Source organism: Triticum urartu, chromosome 7A, assembly GCF_056163025.1.
Source record: "Triticum urartu cultivar PI428250 chromosome 7A, HENAU_Tu73, whole genome shotgun sequence".
Lineage (NCBI taxonomy): Eukaryota > Viridiplantae > Streptophyta > Magnoliopsida > Poales > Poaceae > Triticum > Triticum urartu.
In genome coordinates, this window is record NC_141879.1 from 83595023 (window position 1) to 83614903 (window position 19881).

Here is a 19881-nt window from a genome sequence, read left to right on the forward strand (position 1 = left end):
AGGAGACCCCGAGCATGACCACTAGAATTGTGGAAGTTACCAAATGTGATGTCTCTGGGACTCGGATTGTGCAGTGGCTTATGGAGTTGGTTCCAGGTGACTACCAGTGGGAGCTTGTCAGTCTTGAGGGCAACAAGTATAAGGTTGACTTCCCTTCTATTGAGGATTTGCAGATACTTTTGAGTTTCGGGCTGTGCCGAGTGCCTGGCACAGAATGTATACTGGAGTTCCATGAGTGGAAGAAGGTTGAGCCACAGGGCAAGCCTCTTACTCAGGTGTGGTTATGTTTTTCTGGGGCTCCCTCCAAGCCAATGCAGGATGCTCGGGTTGTTGCTAGCCTGGGTATTTTGGTTGGGAAAACTGAGCGAGTGGATATGGCTTTCACCCGAGCTCACGGGGTGGCTCGTTTGTTGGTGAGTGTTCGGGATATTGAGTTTGTGCCTGATTGGTGTCGTGGACATATCGGGGCGAAATATTCACACTTGAGATTGAGTTTGAGGATACCGAGCTATTCACGGAGGCCATCAATGGGTCTGATACAGACATGCATGAGGGAGATGATAGTTCTGCGGCCAACGAGGCGCCTGGGGCTGATGTTGGACGTGAGATGTCCAATGGTTCGGGGCCCGTCATTCAGACACCCGGGGACGGGACAGTACCTTCCCCTTCAGTGCCGATGAATGCGCTGAGATTTGGGTCGTTTGAGCCAGCTTCTGCTCCTCCCAGACTTTGGAGTGACCGGGTGGAGGCCAATGACGTGCTGGAGCATATGCTCCCTACGCTGGATTTTGATGCTACTGAGGGCTCGGTGCTCGAGGAATCGGAGGTGATTGTCCCTCTGATGACTTCGGCCGATGGAGGGGAGGAGGAGTCTGGGCAGGTGGCCCCTCTTTCTCCCACTCTGACCATGGCCTCACCGACGGCCGTGGTTGAGCCTAGGGGAGGGGGCTATGGGCAGGTGACCATGTCTCCTTCCTCTCCTCCGGCAGCCTCTGTGGCAGCGCAGCCCGTGGCGCCCGTGACGCCTTCCAGCTGGAGGGCCGGGACGGGCGGGGAGTACGGGCAGGCGGCTCGCGTACTCCTCTCCCCCGGAGCGCCTGAGTCCCACGGTGTTGGGTCGAGGCCGACGTCGGCGGGGCTTTTGAGTTCTCATCCGCTGATCACGATAGTTCCTGTGGAGTCTTCGATGGGTGCAGCCCCACACTGTGGTCGAGGTGAGGTTGGAGGCCTTACTTTGTGCGGGCCCACTCGGGAGGAGGTGATCGCGTTTGGAGGGATTTCGGATCCAGTATCTGAGGGGCGGCAGATGAGTTGCCGGCTCCAGGATCGTCCGGAGGTTGACGACATGCAGCAGAGATGCGCCATGCGGGCGGCCAAGCTTCGTGATATTGAGGTCATCACTGGTATGTCGGTCAACACTGCTAATTCAATTTTGCATTTTTTTGATAATGAGATTGTTAATAATGCAAATCAATTAGGTGTTTCACTAGGTTAATGATAGTGAAATCTCTAATTCTGTGAATGATTTACTCGATTTCAAAGCGGAACGCGCTTTAGAGATGATTCAAAACTTAGCAGCGGTCAAACCCATGAATGACTCCGATGTAGAGGCGTTGGGAGTTAGGGTGTTGGATAACTTTTGTGCGGACCTTGCACAATCCTTTCCTGAGTCAGAGGAAGAGGATGACGCCATCGAGGGTGAAGTAGTTAGATCCACGGAGCCCGGTTGTGAGGACCGGGTGGAGGATCAGAACAAACCTAAACGAAAGTGGAAGCGGAAAATTTACCCGGCATCGATGGTGCGCAGGAGTGCTAGGATACGTACCTCTAAAAAATTCCATGACGAAATATGAGAGGAATCTTTTGGAATAGCAGAGGTCTGAAAGACTTGGCTAAAAGAAGATGTGTCGATCGAGCATAGATTGGATTTTATTGCTCTTTCGGAAACTGGTAGAGATAATTTTGCGCCCCAGTTCCTCAATACTTTATCAGGCGGTGTCAATTTTGATTGGCACTGCCTGCCTCCACGAGGAAGATCGGGAGGGATCTTACTTGGAGTGAGATGTGATTCGTTGGAAGTCCGAAGTGTAGTGATGGGTGACTTCGCGGTTAAGTTTCGGGTTAGGTCCAAAGCTGATGGGTTTAATTGGGCTCTGGTGGCGGCGTATGGTGCAGCGCAACCCGAGTTTAAACCGGAGTTTTTGGCGGATCTTGTCTGAATTTGCGGCTCCGAGCAGCTCCCGATTTTAGTTGGGTGACTTCAATATCATTAGAAGGAGAGAGGAAAAGAATAATGATAATTTTGACAGCAGATGGTCGTTTATGTTCAATACCATTATTGAAAGCTTGGATCTGAGAGAGATAGAGCTTTCTGGTAGAAAATTTACTTGGGCTAATAATTTGCCAAACCCAACGTTTGAGAAGTTGGATCGAGTCGTAGCGAGCGTCGAGTGGGAACAGAAGTTCCCTTTGGTAAGGGTCCAGGCTCTCTCGCGCGGAATTTCTGATCACACACCGTTATTCGTGGACTCGGGTGAGCCAAACCACATAGGAAACAAAAATTGCTTTTCATTCGAGCTGGCATGGTTTGAGCGTGAAGGCTTCTTGGATCTAATAGCCAAGGAATGGGCTAAGGATGCAGGAGGTAGGACTTCTGTTGAGCGCTGGCAGAATAAGATTAGGCATTTGAGAAGTTTCTTACGTGGGTCGGCTAAGCACCTTAGTGGGATTTATAAGGTTGAAAAGGAAAGGCTTCTTTCACTTATTCAGTCCCTAGATTTAAAAGCTGAATCCATGATGTTGCAAGCCACGGAGCTTCATGCTAAACTTGAAGTGGAGATGAGGTTGAAAGAGCTTCTCCGTGAGGAAGAATTAAAGTGGGCGTTGTGGGCTAAGGTCCGCAAGGGGACGCGAACACTCAATTCTTTCACTTGATTGCTAATGGCAAGCACAGAAAGAAGAAAATCTTCCAGCTTGAACAAGATGAAGGAACTATTTTAGGACAGGATAACCACAAACTATACATAACCGAGTACTATAAACAATTGTTTGGACCTCCGGAGGATAGTTCAGTATCCCTGGATGAGTCCAGGGTGGAGGATGTGCCTGAACTCACTGCTGATGAAAATGATATTTTGGTTGCCCCGTTCTCGGAGAAAGAGGTGTTTGAAGCTATTGCGCAGGTGAAGAACAATAAGGCTCCAGGACCGGATGGATTTTCGGCGGAGTTCTATAAAAAGTGTTGGCATATTATTAAGAGGGATTTGTTACCAATGTTCCATGATCTATTCTCTGGACAGCTTCAGTTATTTCATTTAAATTTTGGAACAATAACACTGCTTCCTAAGAAAACAGAAGCTGTGAGAATTGAGCAGTTCAGGCCGATCTGCCTCCTCAATGTTAGTTTCAAAATCTTCACCAAGGTAGGGACTAATAGGCTCACTCAGATTGCGCATTCTGTGGTGCAGCATTCCCAAACTGCCTTCATGTCGGACAGAAACATCTTAGAAGGGGTGGTGGTCCTTCATGAAACGCTCCACGAAATTCACACGAAAAAATTAGATGGAGTTGTTTTTAAGGTGGATTTTGAGAAAGCGTACGATAAAGTCAAATGGTCATTCCTTCAACAGGCCTTGCATATGAAAGGTTTTGATGAAGCCTTGCGACGCTAGGTAGAATCATTCATGCAAAAAGGAAGTGTTGGAATTAAAGTGAATGACGACATAGGTCATTATTTCCAGACACATAAAGGCCTGAGACAAAGGGGGTCCGATGTCTCCTATCCTGTTCAACATTGTAGTTGATATGCTGGCAATTTTGATAGGAAGGGCTAAGGAGGCTGGTCAGGTGGGTGGCTTGCTACCTCATCTAGTTGATGGAGGTGTGTCCATTCTTCAGTATGCCGATGATACGATCATCTTTATGGAGCATGACTTGGCCAAAGCGAGAAATATGAAGCTGGTGTTATGCTTATTTGAACAATTGAACGGGTTAAAGATTAACTTTCACAAAAGCGAATTGTTCTGCTTTGGTAGAGCCAATGACGAAGAAGAGGCATATAGGCAATTGTTTGGGTGCGAATTGGGGACTTTACCTTTTACGTACTTAGGTATACCAATCCACCATCGTAAGCTGACAAACAGAGAATGGAAGTGTATCGAGGACCGATTTGAAAAGAAACTGAGTTGCTGGAAGGGCAAGCTCATGTCATACGGAGGCTGATTAATTTTGATTAACTCGGTTCTCACGAGTATGCCTATGTTTCTTTTGTCGTTCTTCTAAGTCCCAGTTGGAGTTAGGAAAAGACTGGACTTCTATCGATCCCGATTTTTTTGGCAGAGCGATGAATTAAAAAGAAAATACCGACTCGCCAAATGGGATATCATCTACCGACCAAAAGACCAAGGGAGTCTTGGTATTGAGAATCTTGAGGTCAAGAACAGATGTCTTCTCAGCAAGTGGTTGTGGAAGCTATCGATTGAGACTGATGCCACTTGGGCGCAGATCCTCCGTAGCAAGTATCTTCACTCCAAAGCTTTGTCACAGGTGTCAGCAAGGCCAACTGACTCACCTTTTTGGAAAGGGCTTATGAAAGTCAAGTTAACCTTGTTTAATATGACAAAGTTTATTATTGGCAACGGTGCTAATACACGATTTTGGGAGGATACTTGGCTCGGAGAGACCCCCCTTGCCATTCAATACCCGTCTCTGTATCGTATTGTTCAACGACGTGAGGCGTTCATTGCAACAGTACTTCAATCCAACCCCCTTAATATTCAATTCAGAAGGACGCTAATTGGCAATCGTTGGGAAGAATGGCTCCATATAGTAAGTAGACTGATGGAGGTTCAGCTAACTCAATAACCCGATAAATTACACTGAAAGCTTACTAGATCTGGAGAGTTTATTGTTAAATCAATGTATGTTGATGTTATCAATTCAAGCTCGATTCCTAGGTCCAAACATGTTTGGGTTGTTAAAGTTCTTTTGAAAATCAAAATCTTTATATGGTTTGTCCATAAACAAGTAATATTAACCAAGGATAATTTGGCAAAATGTAATTGGACATGATATACTAGGTGTAGTTTCTGTGATCGGGATGAAACCATCAAACACCTCTTTCTTGATTGCCCGTTAGCAAAAGTCTTATGGCGGACAGTCCATATTGCATTTAACATTACTCCACCGAGTTCTGTCAACACGTTATTTGGAACGTGGCTTAACGGGATTGAGTCCGAAACAGCGAGACATATTCGAGTAGGAGTTTGTGCTTTATTGTGGGCAGTCTGGAACTGCAGAAATGATTTGGTCTTTAACAGAACAACAAATATTCATTTTTTGCAGGTTATTTTCTGAGCCACTGCGTTGATCCGTATGTGGTCGCTACTCACTCCGACGGAGGCCAAGGAGCGTTTGGTTACTGGATCTACCCGCTGGGAGATGGTAGCACGGGATATGTTCAACCGGTTTGGATGGCGGTCATGTAATAGGATAGGCAATTAGTTACCTGTCTCTCTTATGCCAGCCCGTTGTGGCTTTTCATGGCCAGTTTGTTTTTGGCCCTTTTGGCTCTTTGTGAGCTCTTTTTTTTGTTTTGAGACCCTAAGACCTTATTGAACCTATTTATCGTTTTATTAAGTTGGCCGTATACATTGTTTTGATACAGAAGCCGGGGAGTCCCCTTTTTGAAAAAAAAAGTAAGTGTATGGTGCTCCGAAAAGATTCGTGTCAAATTTTATAAAGGATTGGCCCAAATTAAGCATACAAGGCTGTCAGGATGCACTGCTTGTCGGGCATACAGTCATGTGATGTTTGATTTGTTTAAGGATGTCATTATCGGTGATTTCAATAATCCAGCAGCAAATTTTGTCTTAGCTTGGCGACAGCTGATCACTTGTCGCCAAGCATGCAACATAGATGCTTTCAACTGTTTAGGTCATCTGTCATCTATTGCTCAATTTGTTGAATCCATGGACGTTCAGTTGTTTCTTTCAAGTTCCCTGAATAGATCCAAAAGTATTTGCGTGTGGTAGCACATACCGAATACTACAGTAATTAGAACATCTCCAACAGCTGCCCAATAATAGGGCACAAGTCTTTTTTAGCATCATCTGCCGTCTTTTTTTCTCAATTTGTTGAGTCCATGGACGTTCGGTTGTTTCCTTCAAGTTTCCCTGAATAGATCCAAAAGTATTCGCAAGTGTTAGCACATACCTTAGTTAGAGAATCTCCAACAGCTGCCGAATAATAGGGCACAAGCCATTTTTAGGGCATTATGGGGCGAAAAATGTCCTTCAACGGCTGTCCTATAGCAAATTTTTTGCAAAACAATTTTGTGGCAGCCATATTTTGAGGCTTTGCGTGCCGCAAATATACGGCTCACAGCCGGCTGCTGCGAACGCAAACAGCCTGCCGCAAACTCGCAGCCCCCCGCGCTAGCCGCCACCGTTCTGTCGCGCAAATCGACTGAAAGCCGCCGCCGCCGCCGGAAGGAATCGAGGTACCGCCGCGCCCCGTAGCCGCCGCCATTCTGCCGCACAAATCAACCGAAAGCTCTATTCCTTCTGGTCGATTTGCGTGGCAAAACGGCAGCTTTCGGTCTATTTTAGGGCGCCGTTCTGCTTCAAGCCGTTTTTAGGGCTTCCTCCGCCGAACGGCTACAACATCAATACCGACGGCCGACGTGATGGCTCCAAGCCAATACCGACAGCCAACCTGGCGATGCCATCACCATGGCTCGGCCACGCTTGGAACTTTTCCGGCTACAACAGGGTGCGACGGCGGCCCTCCGGCAACTACGGCATGGAGTTCCAGCACGCCGGCTGTGTGTATTGGCTTGGAACCTTCCGCCAGCTTCGTCGCCGACCTGCTGCTTCACTGTCGCTGTCATCGTCATGGTTCCGCTGCGCCGGAGCTCCTCTGGCTACAACAGGGTGCGCTGGCGGCCCTCCGGCAACTACAACTTGGAGTTCCAGCACGCCAGCCGTCGGTATTGGCTTGGAACCTTCACGTCAACCGACATCACCGCCCGCACATACGATGTCACTGTGTGGAGGCTCGGGCTCCCCGATCAAAGCTCAATTTCCCGGAAATTGGGACGACTCGGGCAGATGCGGAGCTCGTCGGCCCACCGGTGACAATTTAGTCGTGCCCGATCCAGGCTCCTCAATTCTTTATCGACGAGCACGACAATATCCGTGAGAGCGGCGAAGAGGCCATGGCGGCGTTTGCTCGGGCACATTTGGAGTATGTGCAAGCGGAGAGGGAGTACTACTGGAAGGAGGCCGAGAAGCGCAAGAACAACACCGAGGCATGGCCCATCATTGTCGCAAAGCAAGAAGAAGAAGAAGAAGAAGAAGAAGAAGAAGAAGAAGAAGAAGAAGAATGGTGGAGGCGACAAAATGTTCGACGTCGAGAGTGACTCTGATTCCACCAACTGGACAATTTGTAGTTTAGTTTAAGTTGTTAGTTTAGGTTTCATGTAGTACTTTAGCTTATGTTTATATTTCGGTCGAATGTTGTTTAATTCTTATGCGTCCAACAACCGTTCTTTAGTTCCAACTTAATCCTTCGCTCATGTTCCTGTGTAGGGTGGATGCGCTTGTGTGCCACCTGCGCCACATGACTGTATCACGCGACGGAGTGAGGGCCAAGAAAGAGAACAACGAGGCTCTATCATACAATGCGATGTCGTGTGTGCTTGCACTCGGGCGTCCTAGTTATTTGTTTCGAATCGTGAAGCATCTCATTATACACTCCATTCCTCCGACGAAGGTGGATCTTATCTCTTCTCGCTACATAAAAGCACACGTAGCCGAGTGTTTCTACGTACGCCTGCGTGTTCTTTGTCATACGTGGCTTATACACCTCCAAGCCAAGCATCATGAATAAAGCACAGGCCATAACGCAGATCTTCGGCATATCACGGGTTGGACATAACGCAGATCTTGGCATATCACGGGTTAAGCCAAGTATAGCTAAAAATGTGCCCGGCTTACATGAAACACTCAGTTTATCGAGGAAAAAAAAAATACCCGGCTTATACACGAGCATCAGCATTGTGGTTGCCACCTACCCTGGCTTCCATGAACGTGGAGTCCACGAGGGCTCGGGATAGCCAAAACAAATGTTTCAGTCGTCTAGTCCAGACATTTGAAACTGAAACCATTTGCGGACAGTTTGATGACTAACATTGGAGTTGCCCTAACCCCAATTGGGACCTGTTTGGTGTCACTTCGCTCCACGGCTCCGCTCCGGAAGCGGAAACAGCCACTCCGCAAATCCTAGGAGCTGGTGGATCGCCGAACGGGTCCTTAGTCGCACGCCAACTCTGGGGCTTCAGCCTGCAGCAGCGGTGCTGGTCACCTCTTGCAGTTCCACAGGTCCTTGAGGGTGTGTTTGGTTGAGGAACCAACTGTCACGGAATGGAATGGTTCCATTCCAGAGGAATGGGTCGGTTCCGTTCCTGTGTTTAGTAGGTGCAAAAAAGTAGAACGGGTTGGTTCCGTTCCAGTGTTTGGTTTGAAAGAATGGAATGAAAAATTGAATAACAGAAATTCAAAAATTCGGCAGCATTTCATTTGTATTTCCAAGAAAAACAACACAATAATATATATTGACATAGAACACAATTATCAACAATAATATCATAAGGTAGAATCAGGTAGCAAGTTCATTTGGCACATCCAAAAGCAATCAACCAATAATATCATAAGGTAGAATCAGGTAGCAAGTTCATTTGGCACATCCAAAAGCAATCAGCCAATACACATGTCTCTCACATACAGCCATACAAGTTCACATTCCAAATATCAACCCAATGGCACTACAGCCATACAAGTCAAGTTCACATACTTGACAATCATACAACCATATCGAATTTAGAAGTTCTTCTTCACATACCTACTCACCCAAACAGATTTGTTGGTTTCGGAAAGCTTCATGAAGGCTCTTGCCGTCTTGGGGTTGTCAACGAGATGAGCATAGTAGTGGGCAAGGTGCTCTTCATCAAATTCTTTCAAACTAGAGACTACATCCCAAAGGTCATCGGGTATATCATCATCATCTCCACCAGATTTCACAAGAGCTTCAGCCACAAGTTTAAAACCATCTTTGAGAATGGCACCTAGTGGATCCTCTAGAACTTTCACCACCTTGGCCTTCTTTTTTGGTGGTCCTTTGGGGTGACAAGACTCACCAACTTGCGGTGACGTGTTGATCTCACCATTCACCTCACCATTCTCCTCATCATCAACGTCAATAGAAAGAAGATCATTTCCAGACCTTGCATTCATCCCCTTAGCCCCGGTTGTTCCAAAAATGGTCGCCATGGCATGATAGTGTTCAATTGGGTTATTCAAGAAGGGAGCATCAGGTTTGTGGGTCTACAAAAAATTTGCAAGTCATTAGCATAATGAAGACAGAAAATGGGATGATATTGTTCATATTACAAGAAGCTTACCATACAATGACCTGCATAGTGTTCTTCGCTGAGCCTAATTGTGCAAGTATCTTCATCCCATAGAGCTCCACTTAAATTCTTCAAATTGACAACCCTGACCCAAATCTTCCTCCACTTCTTGAGATGGTTTCTAACTTGATCAGAGGTGATAGCTAGCTTGAATTGCTCGTTCAAAACAGCAGCACATTGTTTGAGATGTGTCTCCCTGAATCCACTAGAAGTTCTCTTCCCTTTAGCAACAAGGTCAGCCAAAAAACCTAGCATAGTGTTGGTCATGGAAGTGGTCCATACCATGACCCCACTTTTCCCAGAGATCCCACTTGCAGCGGTAACTTCAACATTGTCCATTTCTGTTCAGCCATCAAAAAATTGCAAAAGAATGGATTAAAGCATCACAAGCACATGATTTAAACATATATAAGATACAATCTGCCCAGCCATCAAAATGTTACAATAAAATGGATGATATTATCACAAATATATTGTTTGACATAATAAATACACAACTTGTCCAGCCATCAAATAAATACAAAGGTAGTTCCTTAAACATTACAAATACATAGTGTGGTGCACTCATAAATTTGCATACATGAGTTGCCTATCTTCCCACATTTGGGCGGCAATTTGTAGCCTATGGTCTACCAAGGCCCTATTGTCACTTAATTGTTGCCTTGATGTTCGAATTGGTTGGGTGGTCCATGTCACTTCCGGTATAATGAATTCATCGATCCCTTGTGATAGTGCATAATTATGAAGAACACAACAAGCTATAACAATGTCGACTTGGACCGGGAAAGTGAAGAACGGTTTGGCATCATCTAAAATTTTGAAACGCCTCTTGAGAGATCCAAAAGCCCTCTCTACCGTCACCCGTAGAGATGAGTGCCTAAGGTTGAATAGCTCCTTATCATTTTGGACCGGATTGTTGCCCCACTCATTCAAATGGTACCTCACGCCACGAAAAGGTGGCAAGAACCCTGGCTTGGCTCCATAACCAGCATCAACTAGGTAGTACTTTCCTAAAAAATAAAAATAAATATTGGTTATAATGGTTTCTTAAGGCAGTAACATATGGACAATTTCTATCTACGTCAACTTCTTACCAGGTGGTACTTGTAAGCCTCTTTCACGAGTTAATGCATCAGCTAAGACGGTCGCGTCGTGTGCGGACCCTTCCCATCCAGCCAAAACATATGTGAAGCGGAGGTCAAAATCTACTGCTGCCATCACATTTTGAGTGGTAAAGGCTTTCCTACCACGAAAAGAAGGCTCCACATCTTTGGTAACACCTGCTCGCACATGTGTACCATCGATAGCTCCAATACAATCCTATATAGTGACCAGTATTAAATGGCATATCATATAGGCTAGATAGCTAAGGAATAGTTTCTGAAATTACCTTAAAATATGGGTCAAATCGATGATTTCCTGCAATTTTTGCGGGGGTTTCCAATGATGGTGGCCTTATATAATCATTACGAAGCTCGCCTATGGCATGAAGAGCCTTTCTAAAATAGATGCTTGTTGTGCCGTATGATCTACCAAAATTGGCTGAAACAACTCTATTCCGAAGGTTATGCCCAATTGTATGCAAAAACATTGCCAATTGTTGCTCCACACTAAGATGTGGACTGTCTTCTAGCAAATTGCGATCCCTCAATATACCACACAAACGAAAGAATGCAGCTCTTTCAAACCTTAGCATGTTTTTGCATAACACATCGCTTTGCCAAATTTTTTGGTTTAGATAATCAAATCTGATTCGATCTCTTTCATGCATTGGGCCATAGGTAATACGTGGTCTCCTCTTCCTTATTATAGCCCGAACAATGACTGCCATTGCAGCTAATGCAACAAAAACAGCTGCTCCCCTAGCCATCCTTTTTCTTTTGCTTATCTTGACCATCTACAATGATACATACTATCAATAATATGGCTACCAATTACTTATAACCATGGATCTGACAACAATATATGGAAGAAATTGGGGAAGAACATTGCACACACAGAAACATAAATCTGTCCTAAGCATCAGCATGTATATACAGAGAAGGGAATGGAACTGTACCTTGCCTATGTTGCTAGCCGCCCTGCTGGTTCGTCGGTGCAGCCTGCTAGGTCGTCGCCGTGCTGATTCGTCGGTGCAGCCTACTAGGTCGCCGCCCTGCTGGTTCTTCGCTGCTGCCTGCTAGGTCACCGCCGCCGCCGCCTGCTAGGTCGCCGCCCTGCTGGTTCGTCGCTGCTGCCTGCTAGGTCACCGCCGCCGCCGCCGCCTGCTAGGTCGCCGCCCTGCTGGTTCGTCGCTGCTGCCTGCTAGGTCACCACCGCCGCCGCCTGCTAGGTCGCCGCCGCCGCTGCCTGCTAGGTCGCCGCTGCTGCTAGGTCGCAGCCAAGCCCGGGATGTGCGCCATCGCAGGGGGGAGATGACGGGGAGGAGAGGGAAGCCGGCGCCGGAGAGGTGTGTGGGGGGCGGCGCTGAGAGAGGAGCGGGGGCGTGGCAGATCGAGAGGGAGGGAGAGATGCGGGAGGGTGGCGGCGCTGGGAAGGAGAGACAGGAGAGGATAGGGCTCGGGTGCGAGGGGAATGAGGCGCGTTCCTTCTCGTCCGCTCGAATCGGAGGTATGCGTCGGTTCCGCATATAGACCGAATATTCCCTTTTCTGGGACTGGTGGGTTCTGGTTCTATCTATTGACCGAACGTGAGAATGGGCTCTCGGGACGGGACGGACCCATGCCATTCCATCTGGTGACAGCAACCGAACACACCCTGAGTCGACCAGTGTTGGTTCCACTTCGCAGTGGCCGGGTGTCTCCAGCTAAAACGAGGTGACTGGCAAAGCGATGGTCGTCCTGGGTGCTATGTGTATGTACGTTCTTGGTAAAATACGGTATTTTTTAACTTCTTGCTGGAAAGTTCAGTACCAATCTACTAACATGATTTTACAGTATGCTGTCACGGTTCACAATTTCTATCAAACCTCTTTGTCTATAGCAAGCTTCCATAAGCTGCTCCTCTGATAAGCCTCTTAAGATCTACATCGCCCGATTCAAAATTGCATGACTGGAAAATGCAGCTAACATTTCTCTGCTGGGCAGAGGCTATATCGACTGAAATCGCTAGTTCTGCCGGAAGGGACGCAAACAATGGTATCTGGTTTGGGTTTTCATCGCACTGCTTGAGCCGGATCCGCGCGAGGTCAAGATGAGTTTAGTGCGTCGAGTTGCCGCTGGAGCTCCTCGAGATCGTCGTCGATAGCGCCGGAGCTAGCTGGTGCAGCAGGTGGCTCCACGTAGGAATCTTCATCTGGAAGTTCACGGACAAGGCCTTCTGGAAGGATGTCTGCACAGATTTTCAAACGAGGTAAAATCACATCAGGAGTGGTAAATAGGGAAATATGCTTCGTTCTTAGAATTTGATTTTACCTGTTGCAGCCCTTTGAACGCTTGACGTTGCCGTGTCACTATCATCAAGAACACTGCAGAAGGGGAAAACACTGCAAGTAAGAAACTCCGTGCAACTTCTGCGATGGGTATTCAGTTCACCAGGAAAATAATTCTGTACTCCTGGGGAGTATGTACGTACTCCCATTCCTCATATACCATTTAGATGAATCGACTATGCCTCTTTACCATTTTAATACACTTCATTAGCAATTACATTTTGCATAGTTTGCTATATTGTGTATTTGTACATAAAAATGGTATATTGCAAAAACTAAGAGGCCCCGGTGATGTTTTTTCGTAATACTTGCATTGAGGTATCTTAGTATGGTATATCGAGAATGATAAAGAGGTATAGATTCATTTAAGAGGTATACTGAATATGGGACTACATACTCTGAAGTATATAAAGGAGTCCTTGTATTATGTACATAGAAACGCAAAATCATGAAAATATAGCAAGCATCAAACTGAAAGTAGTGGCTGGGTAGTTCTGAAGAACAAACATAGTAGTTCAATATAGGATTGAGAACATTTTAGAACACATCCAATCTTGTTAGCTCCATTTGGTATAGAACTATGCATAACAACACTGAACAGAACAATTAGGTTAGGGGGCGTTTGGTTGGGCTGTGGCTTTCAAATAAGCAACTGTCAGCTGTCTGCTGTGGAAAAGCTGCTGAAAATCATAGCACAGATCTGTAGATCTGTAGCGTTGGCAGGAAATAGCACACCTAATTTACACCGAGAAATTTCATGTCTAAGTTTCTAATCTAACTTGGGTGAGAATCTGAAATTCAGAGGATATGACGACATTCAATCAAGGGACCACATTAGTTGATCAATAATGAGTCAATGCAAGGTTTTTTCTTGGCAGTTTTAGGGATGGGTAATCTGCTGGAGCTGTTTTTAGGTCATTGTGGCAGTTTTTGGGATAGGTAAGCTGTTGGAGATGCTCTAATTATACTGGTTGGTAGTAACCACATCTAGACCAAAATCTGTGATGTGTTTATATGTGTGAATGAATTCAATCAGAATAGGGGGCAATGTACCTAATGTTCCACTCGTTATCCACGTGAACCGGGTATTCAATTGCTGCGGATGCTTCAGCTTCCATCTTAGCCTTTGCCGCTGCATCTCTAGCAGGTTTTGATTGCATATATTCTTTCTAAAAATGATGAACGCCAGGATACCATTAGGAAACAGTCACAGTTGTAACTAGCAAAGATTACCAAAAGGAAGCAAGAGTGAAAATAAGCACCTGTCTCTCAAGACATGCTGGGTTTGAACATTGTGGATTTGGTCTCATTTCCATTGTCGGGAAAAAATCCTTAAGTGAATTATATCCCTGCAAAAATAGGAGGACGTCGCAAAAATATGATAATTAGAAAATGTTCAGAATTTTGAGATGAATATGTTGGATAAACATGTGCCACAATGGGAAACCTTTCAACCTACAGGAACGAAAATGATACTAACAAACTCTGATAATTTCCTTCCAAAAATAGAGAGCCCAACTATGTCATTTAAAACATGCCAACAGCGGTCGCAGCATCACAACAACTAGATAGAAGCAATTACCAAGTAAGGGGAAACTTGACCAAACTTCAACAGATATTTCAGAGAATTCTGGACCAGCAGTCCAGCAACAACACCCTGCAAAGAACATGTTCATCAGCCAAAACAAATGGGACATGGAAAATGTTCAGAATGGTTTTGGTTAACTTTGAGACAGGAATCTTGTGACTAAGAGTGACTAGAATGCATTGTCACTTTGGGATGGTAGTGCTAAGTCGTTAAATGCATGGTGCACTGCATTGCAGTTATGTCCAGCAATGCATAGATCCAATTGAATCAAGAAATATCTTGAAACAGAAGTCGACTAACATAAGCTGAGAGTCAACAGTACAGTAGATAAGCATATTTAAACAAGTCCAAAACCAAATTAGTAACACTCCCAGCGTCCCACTTATAGCTGCTAAACAGGCACAAGAATGTGACTGATCAGAAGAACCAAGCTTCCACAGCTTTGAGCAAATTGTTGCCCGGTGAGAAAACAACAAAGCAAAAACAAAAGTGAACGAAGTAAAGGACTCACCATTGTAGTTGGCAAAGAAGCAGCACAAACACCATCTCGCTTAAGTGTACGCTCGTCCACTCCTGATGCTACAACCTTTACACAGAAGTACCACAAACAGGTTACAAAAGATAAACAGATTAAATACAAATCCAGGAAATGCAAGAGGACATCTCAAGTCCTCAACTAATTAGATCGACTGTGAAGAATAAAAAAAGGCAGAAACTAAAATCAAAAGCATAATAGCACACTATTAAGGTACGACGTGAAGAGTACAAAATATGAGATACATAGTAAGTACCAATGGAGGAGCACATGCAAAGCATGCAGTTTCACCAGGAACCAATAGCTGTATATGACCAGAAACAGCGTCTTCAGACACACCTGATGCATAAGTTCTCATGTCAAGTGCATTCCACATTGATGAGATTATTATAAATGAAGAGAATTAGCATGAAATGAAGGCGAAAATGTCACAATTTAATTGTCCATTTCTCACCGAGGGCTAGTCACGCAGGTAACAACAACTAAGCATCTATTCTTGGTGCTGCAATACAATTTAAGAATGTAGTGTATTTCCATGAAATGCAAGTATGGAGCCTAGGGTGCACATTTATGAAACATAACCTCGCCTAATTCCGTAGCATGCTCTGAAGTTTGCACTATTTTCTGAACCAATCAAATGCTACTATATTTGCATCTAGCTTGAGCAGCCTCATAAAATATCTAGCAAGTACTAAAGTAGAACTGTAAAAGAATAAGGTCACAGGAACAGAAGATTCTTTCGCCTATTCATGTACAATTTGAACTGTTTTGATCAGAGTTCCTGCCAAATTCTTGGGTGCCATAGAGGCCACCAGCCCACCATGTTCTCGCAAAAAGATATGTATTCAATTAAACTCTTGAACAACACCTACGGGTTAATAATATATTGTGGATGAGTTTATCCAATGCATATACAGGCATAAGGGGATGTATAGCAAGTAGCAACTTTTAAAGGCAAGGTGGACGACAAAATTTCTATGTACATCAGAATACAACGAGACAGAACAATTGGCATGAAGATATAAGTGCAGATAATATGAGCGGTATCCAACAAGCAGTAAGTACATAATTAAATGCAAGTTTTGGGCTTACCAGATTCCATCCATGTTTGGCGAAGCTCATTGCAAGCCTGAAAAGCAAGTATAAAAACAAATAATGCACCACTGAATCACAGACATGCAGAGCTACATGCAAAGTTAACAAGCCATAGAGAATGAGAATGTTGAGAGGATTGATGAAGTGCTACACAAAATCATGAAAGTATAATGTTACTAATTTTCACCTGATTGACAACCATACGAGCTTCATAGTTATCAACACAGCTCAAAACAAGATCAACTCCAGTGCTGCGCCCGTTAGAGCTCCTGGCTTTGAGACTTCCCAAAAATGTTTCAAATCCTTTCACTGTAGTGATATTCAACGAATAACTCTGTGGGAAGAAAACAAATGATGTCAGTTTACACAACAAAGCAGGAATAGTGTAACACTAGAAGGGTTGGGTGCGCTTCGCTGCGCCATTGGTGTTGTTGGGATTTCATAAAGAAAATGTTATTTGGTTTGGCGTGTGGGGAAAATAATGGTGTTTTCTTTTTTATAAGATGGTGTTTTGGTGGGCTTTCTTGGTGGTGTGATTATGTGGGGAGGTTTTTTGTGCTGGTGGCTGACATACTATAGGGGTGCTATAATGTCACATGTTGGCGCTTCTTTTCCTAGGTGGTGAGAGGGTGCATGGGACTGATGTGTTTTTCTAGGCTGGTTGATGCCAATTAATTTGAGAAATCATTGACCCAGTCAAAATCGTGAATCAAATCTAAAATTGAGCACCTCAATTAAATGAGAGAGCTCCTTGAGAAATTGTTGACCCGGTCAAAATCGTGAAACAAATCCAAAACTGAACACCTCAATTGAATGAGAGGGGTCCAAAATTAGGCAGCATGGTGAATTAGAAGATGTGATCCACTATATCAACGGCAATTTTTCTTCGGTCAAACAAATTCTATGGATATGGATACTGATAAGCACTGCAAGTGGGCTGCGTTGGGTAAAGAAAAGTGTTTATCCTGAAAATTGTAAGGCCTACATTTTCGCCCTTCTATGAAAACTTGTAGTGTCATGAATCTGATGAAAGGATCAATTTGCTGAAGAAGGAAAGGGCAGCCACATAAATGACTGTCACCAATGGGCACAGTTCTCACCTCCAATACGACATCGGGATTTATTTCGCTAAGTGTCTGCACAGCAGCATCAGTCTTGGTCATTCCAACCTAACAGCACAAGGATACTGTTATTAGTCTGGCCAAGGTTATGCTCTTGGAGAGTAGTAGGTATAATCAATTCAATAAAAGAGTGTAAACAGTGTTTCAGAAAATAAACTTTCACTATGTATATTAAGAAAATGCACATCATGGTATCATGCACAGAAAGGAGAGAGCAGATAAAGATTTTCATGGAAGCTTACCTGGTCCGGTCGGAAGAACAACCTATTCATGTTAGCCAGCTCAACTGTGTCATAGTCATATAGCAAGAGGCGTCCAATTCCACATCTAGTGAGCATCTCACCAGCGACACTACCAACACCACCTACACCCTGTGGAGCATGTACTAATGTATCAAGAACATTAAAAGTCAAAGTTTGATCTTGTAAACTAAAAAATGTTTGATCTTCACCCAAGAAATGTTCTGCTCAAGTAAATTGTACAGTTGCAACCATTTCTTTTCTGTTGTTCCATATAACTAAAGAAACATGTATTGGTCTAGTAGGGTTGTAATTTTGTGCAGAAATGGCATGTGTATAACCAAACAAACAATTGTGTGTCATGAAATTCAATTAAATTACTAGCAGTTAGCATTAGATGAAAAAAGGCAGCTGCTCAAAACATACATTTCCGCTACATTTTCCTTAATAGGAACGCCAATACCCATATACTATCACCCTAAAAAAATACATGTATACTATCACTTTGTCTGCTGATATGCAGGCATAGACAACCAACTGCGGACATATGTTTGGCGGACAAAAAACTAAGTTGCATATCTTATATCTCTAATTATATTTAGCTCTGTGACTACTGATTTGATCTTGCAAATTGGTGATTTCATCAGAACTGAACTTCACCCAAGATCCTCACCAAACAAGTATATTCTGCCTTGAACCTTGCATAAGATAACATTTCTAGAACAATCTGAAAAGATTTGATGTGGCTAGCATTGACATCAAACTCTCGTGGGCTTGAGTGCATGTTGGTAACCACAATATTTCATTGAGGAAAGCCTAGTACAAGAACTATGCCACAAGTGAAAAGTGCTCTCCAGTCACTATCCAAGCCCACTACATATTTGCTTGATCCATGATTTCCATCTGATAACTTCATGGTATACCGACTAACATCCTCTACTTATTAGAGAGGAAAAATTTACAGGTCCAGTCCATGCCAATTGCCAGCTCGAATTGCTTTAGAACGCCTCAAAGCCAGATGAGAGCAAAAGACGCTCACCACAATGGCGACAGAGTAGTCGCGGATGCGCTCGTAGTTGTCGACGATCCCCATCCGCTGCAGCGCCATGAGCCTGCTGTAGGGGTTGCTGTCCACCACCTCCGCGCTCATGTCCTGCGCCACGCAACCCCAATCCGCAAGCCACAGTCAATTCTCAATTCCACAAACACACAGATCCAATTCGCCACCTAGAAGCCTGGCAGGGGCCATCATCGGATCGTACCTTGATCTTCGACCGGGTGGCGGCAGCGGCGCCGGACGGGCCCATCATCTTCACCACGCGATCTCGCATCTGGCAACAGGGGAGAGGAAGATGTGGGGCGGTGACCGGAGGAAGGGATCGAGATCTGGGGAGGGAGGGAGCGGACGGCGGCTTACCCGGTCGATGGAGGCGGGGTCGGGGAGCTGCTTGAGCGCGTCGAGGTCGCGCAGCAGCGCGTGCAGCTCCTCCTCCATGGTCGCCGCCGGCCGGCCGGGTGGATCCGTTGGAGTGCTGGCAGCGGCTGTCCAGATCGGAGTGTGTCGAGTGGAGCGCGGGGGCGACGAGCCGACGGCAGAGTATTTGGTGGAAAACCACGATAAAAACGCCGTGGAAAGGAACCATATTTGGAAGTTCCCAAAATCTAAAAAGTGGCCGCGCACTATCTAGACGGAACGAGCGGCCGGCCCCTCGCCGCTCGACCTGCCCTGATTTGCCGCACGCGTGGACCAGGTGTTATCCGGTCGGGCGCTCTCAACCACAAAACAGCTGTCGCTATCTACCCCTTTCAACCCTTCGTCCCCATCTCTCTCGCATCCGCCGCCATCACAACTCGCGTCGGCCACCTCCGCTCCTCTCACACCGGCCGCCACAAGTTGGGAACGGGCATCACGCCCCTCGACTGGATTCAGGCGCCGCCGTTCCCATATGTATCAGATCTGTTGAAACTAGGTGAAGGTCGAAGGAAGCTTTGGACGGAGCAGGAGGAAGGGAAGCAGCGGACGGCATGAGGTCTAGGCGTGGCTGTAGCGACTGGGAGAGGACGAAGCACATGCTTGGATGAAGTGTAGCGGCCTGATGAAGCACGGCCACGGGAGCGGAAATGACCTCGTCCTCGATCTGGAGCAAGATGAAGACAAGGACTGCTAGGGAATGGAGACAGAGATATGTATTACCCACTTTGACGATGGCTGTGATTTGACCCCGATGGTCAATCACTTTCTTGCTATCGACTTCATCTTGTTGGCAATGTAAATGCCCAGATGATGATTCCAACAATTTGTACTAGTACAATCTAACTTTAATTCTGGATGATATCAGCTCGTAAGATCTTTTATATCAAACTAATCAATGAAAATTAGATCCCCATGAGTATATTTTGACGA

General features: G+C 45.3%; 2 protein-coding genes across 2 annotated transcripts; both read right to left on the minus strand.

Annotated features, from left to right (window-relative positions):
- Window positions 1-8687: 8687 nt before the first annotated feature.
- LOC125525102 (uncharacterized) lies at window positions 8688-12026 on the minus strand. The gene is made up of 3 exons (XM_048690130.2): window positions 11529-12026; window positions 9461-9810; window positions 8688-9383 (listed from the first exon to the last, which is right to left on the minus strand). The coding sequence occupies exons 2-3, from the start codon at window positions 9806-9808 to the stop codon at window positions 8880-8882; spliced, it is 852 nt and encodes a 283-aa protein (XP_048546087.2). The 5' UTR covers window positions 9809-9810; window positions 11529-12026; the 3' UTR covers window positions 8688-8879.
- A 301-nt stretch (window positions 12027-12327) lies between these two features.
- Window positions 12328-19107, minus strand: LOC125520281 (NAD(P)-binding Rossmann-fold superfamily protein). The gene is made up of 14 exons (XM_048685161.2): window positions 18895-19107; window positions 18740-18808; window positions 18517-18630; window positions 17481-17609; window positions 17218-17286; window positions 16305-16451; window positions 16115-16151; window positions 15279-15361; window positions 14999-15073; window positions 14482-14556; window positions 14162-14248; window positions 13953-14068; window positions 12883-12935; window positions 12328-12799 (listed from the first exon to the last, which is right to left on the minus strand). The coding sequence occupies exons 1-14, from the start codon at window positions 18970-18972 to the stop codon at window positions 12657-12659; spliced, it is 1275 nt and encodes a 424-aa protein (XP_048541118.1). The 5' UTR covers window positions 18973-19107; the 3' UTR covers window positions 12328-12656.
- Between the last annotated feature and the right edge of the window lie 774 nt (window positions 19108-19881).

Coding starts and splice junctions, on each gene's coding strand:
- LOC125525102 (XM_048690130.2), bottom strand. CDS start 9,808: ATGGACAATGTTGAAGTTACCGCTGCAAGTGGGATCTCTGGGAAAAGT. Junction 9,384..9,460: donor ACTATGCAGGTCATTGTATG/GTAAGCTTCTTG, acceptor AATTTTTTGTAG/ACCCACAAACCTGATGCTCC.
- LOC125520281 (XM_048685161.2), bottom strand. CDS start 18,972: ATGGAGGAGGAGCTGCACGCGCTGCTGCGCGACCTCGACGCGCTCAAG. Junction 18,809..18,894: donor ACCCCGCCTCCATCGACCGG/GTAAGCCGCCGT, acceptor CCCTGTTGCCAG/ATGCGAGATCGCGTGGTGAA. Junction 18,631..18,739: donor CCACCCGGTCGAAGATCAAG/GTACGATCCGAT, acceptor TGCGTGGCGCAG/GACATGAGCGCGGAGGTGGT.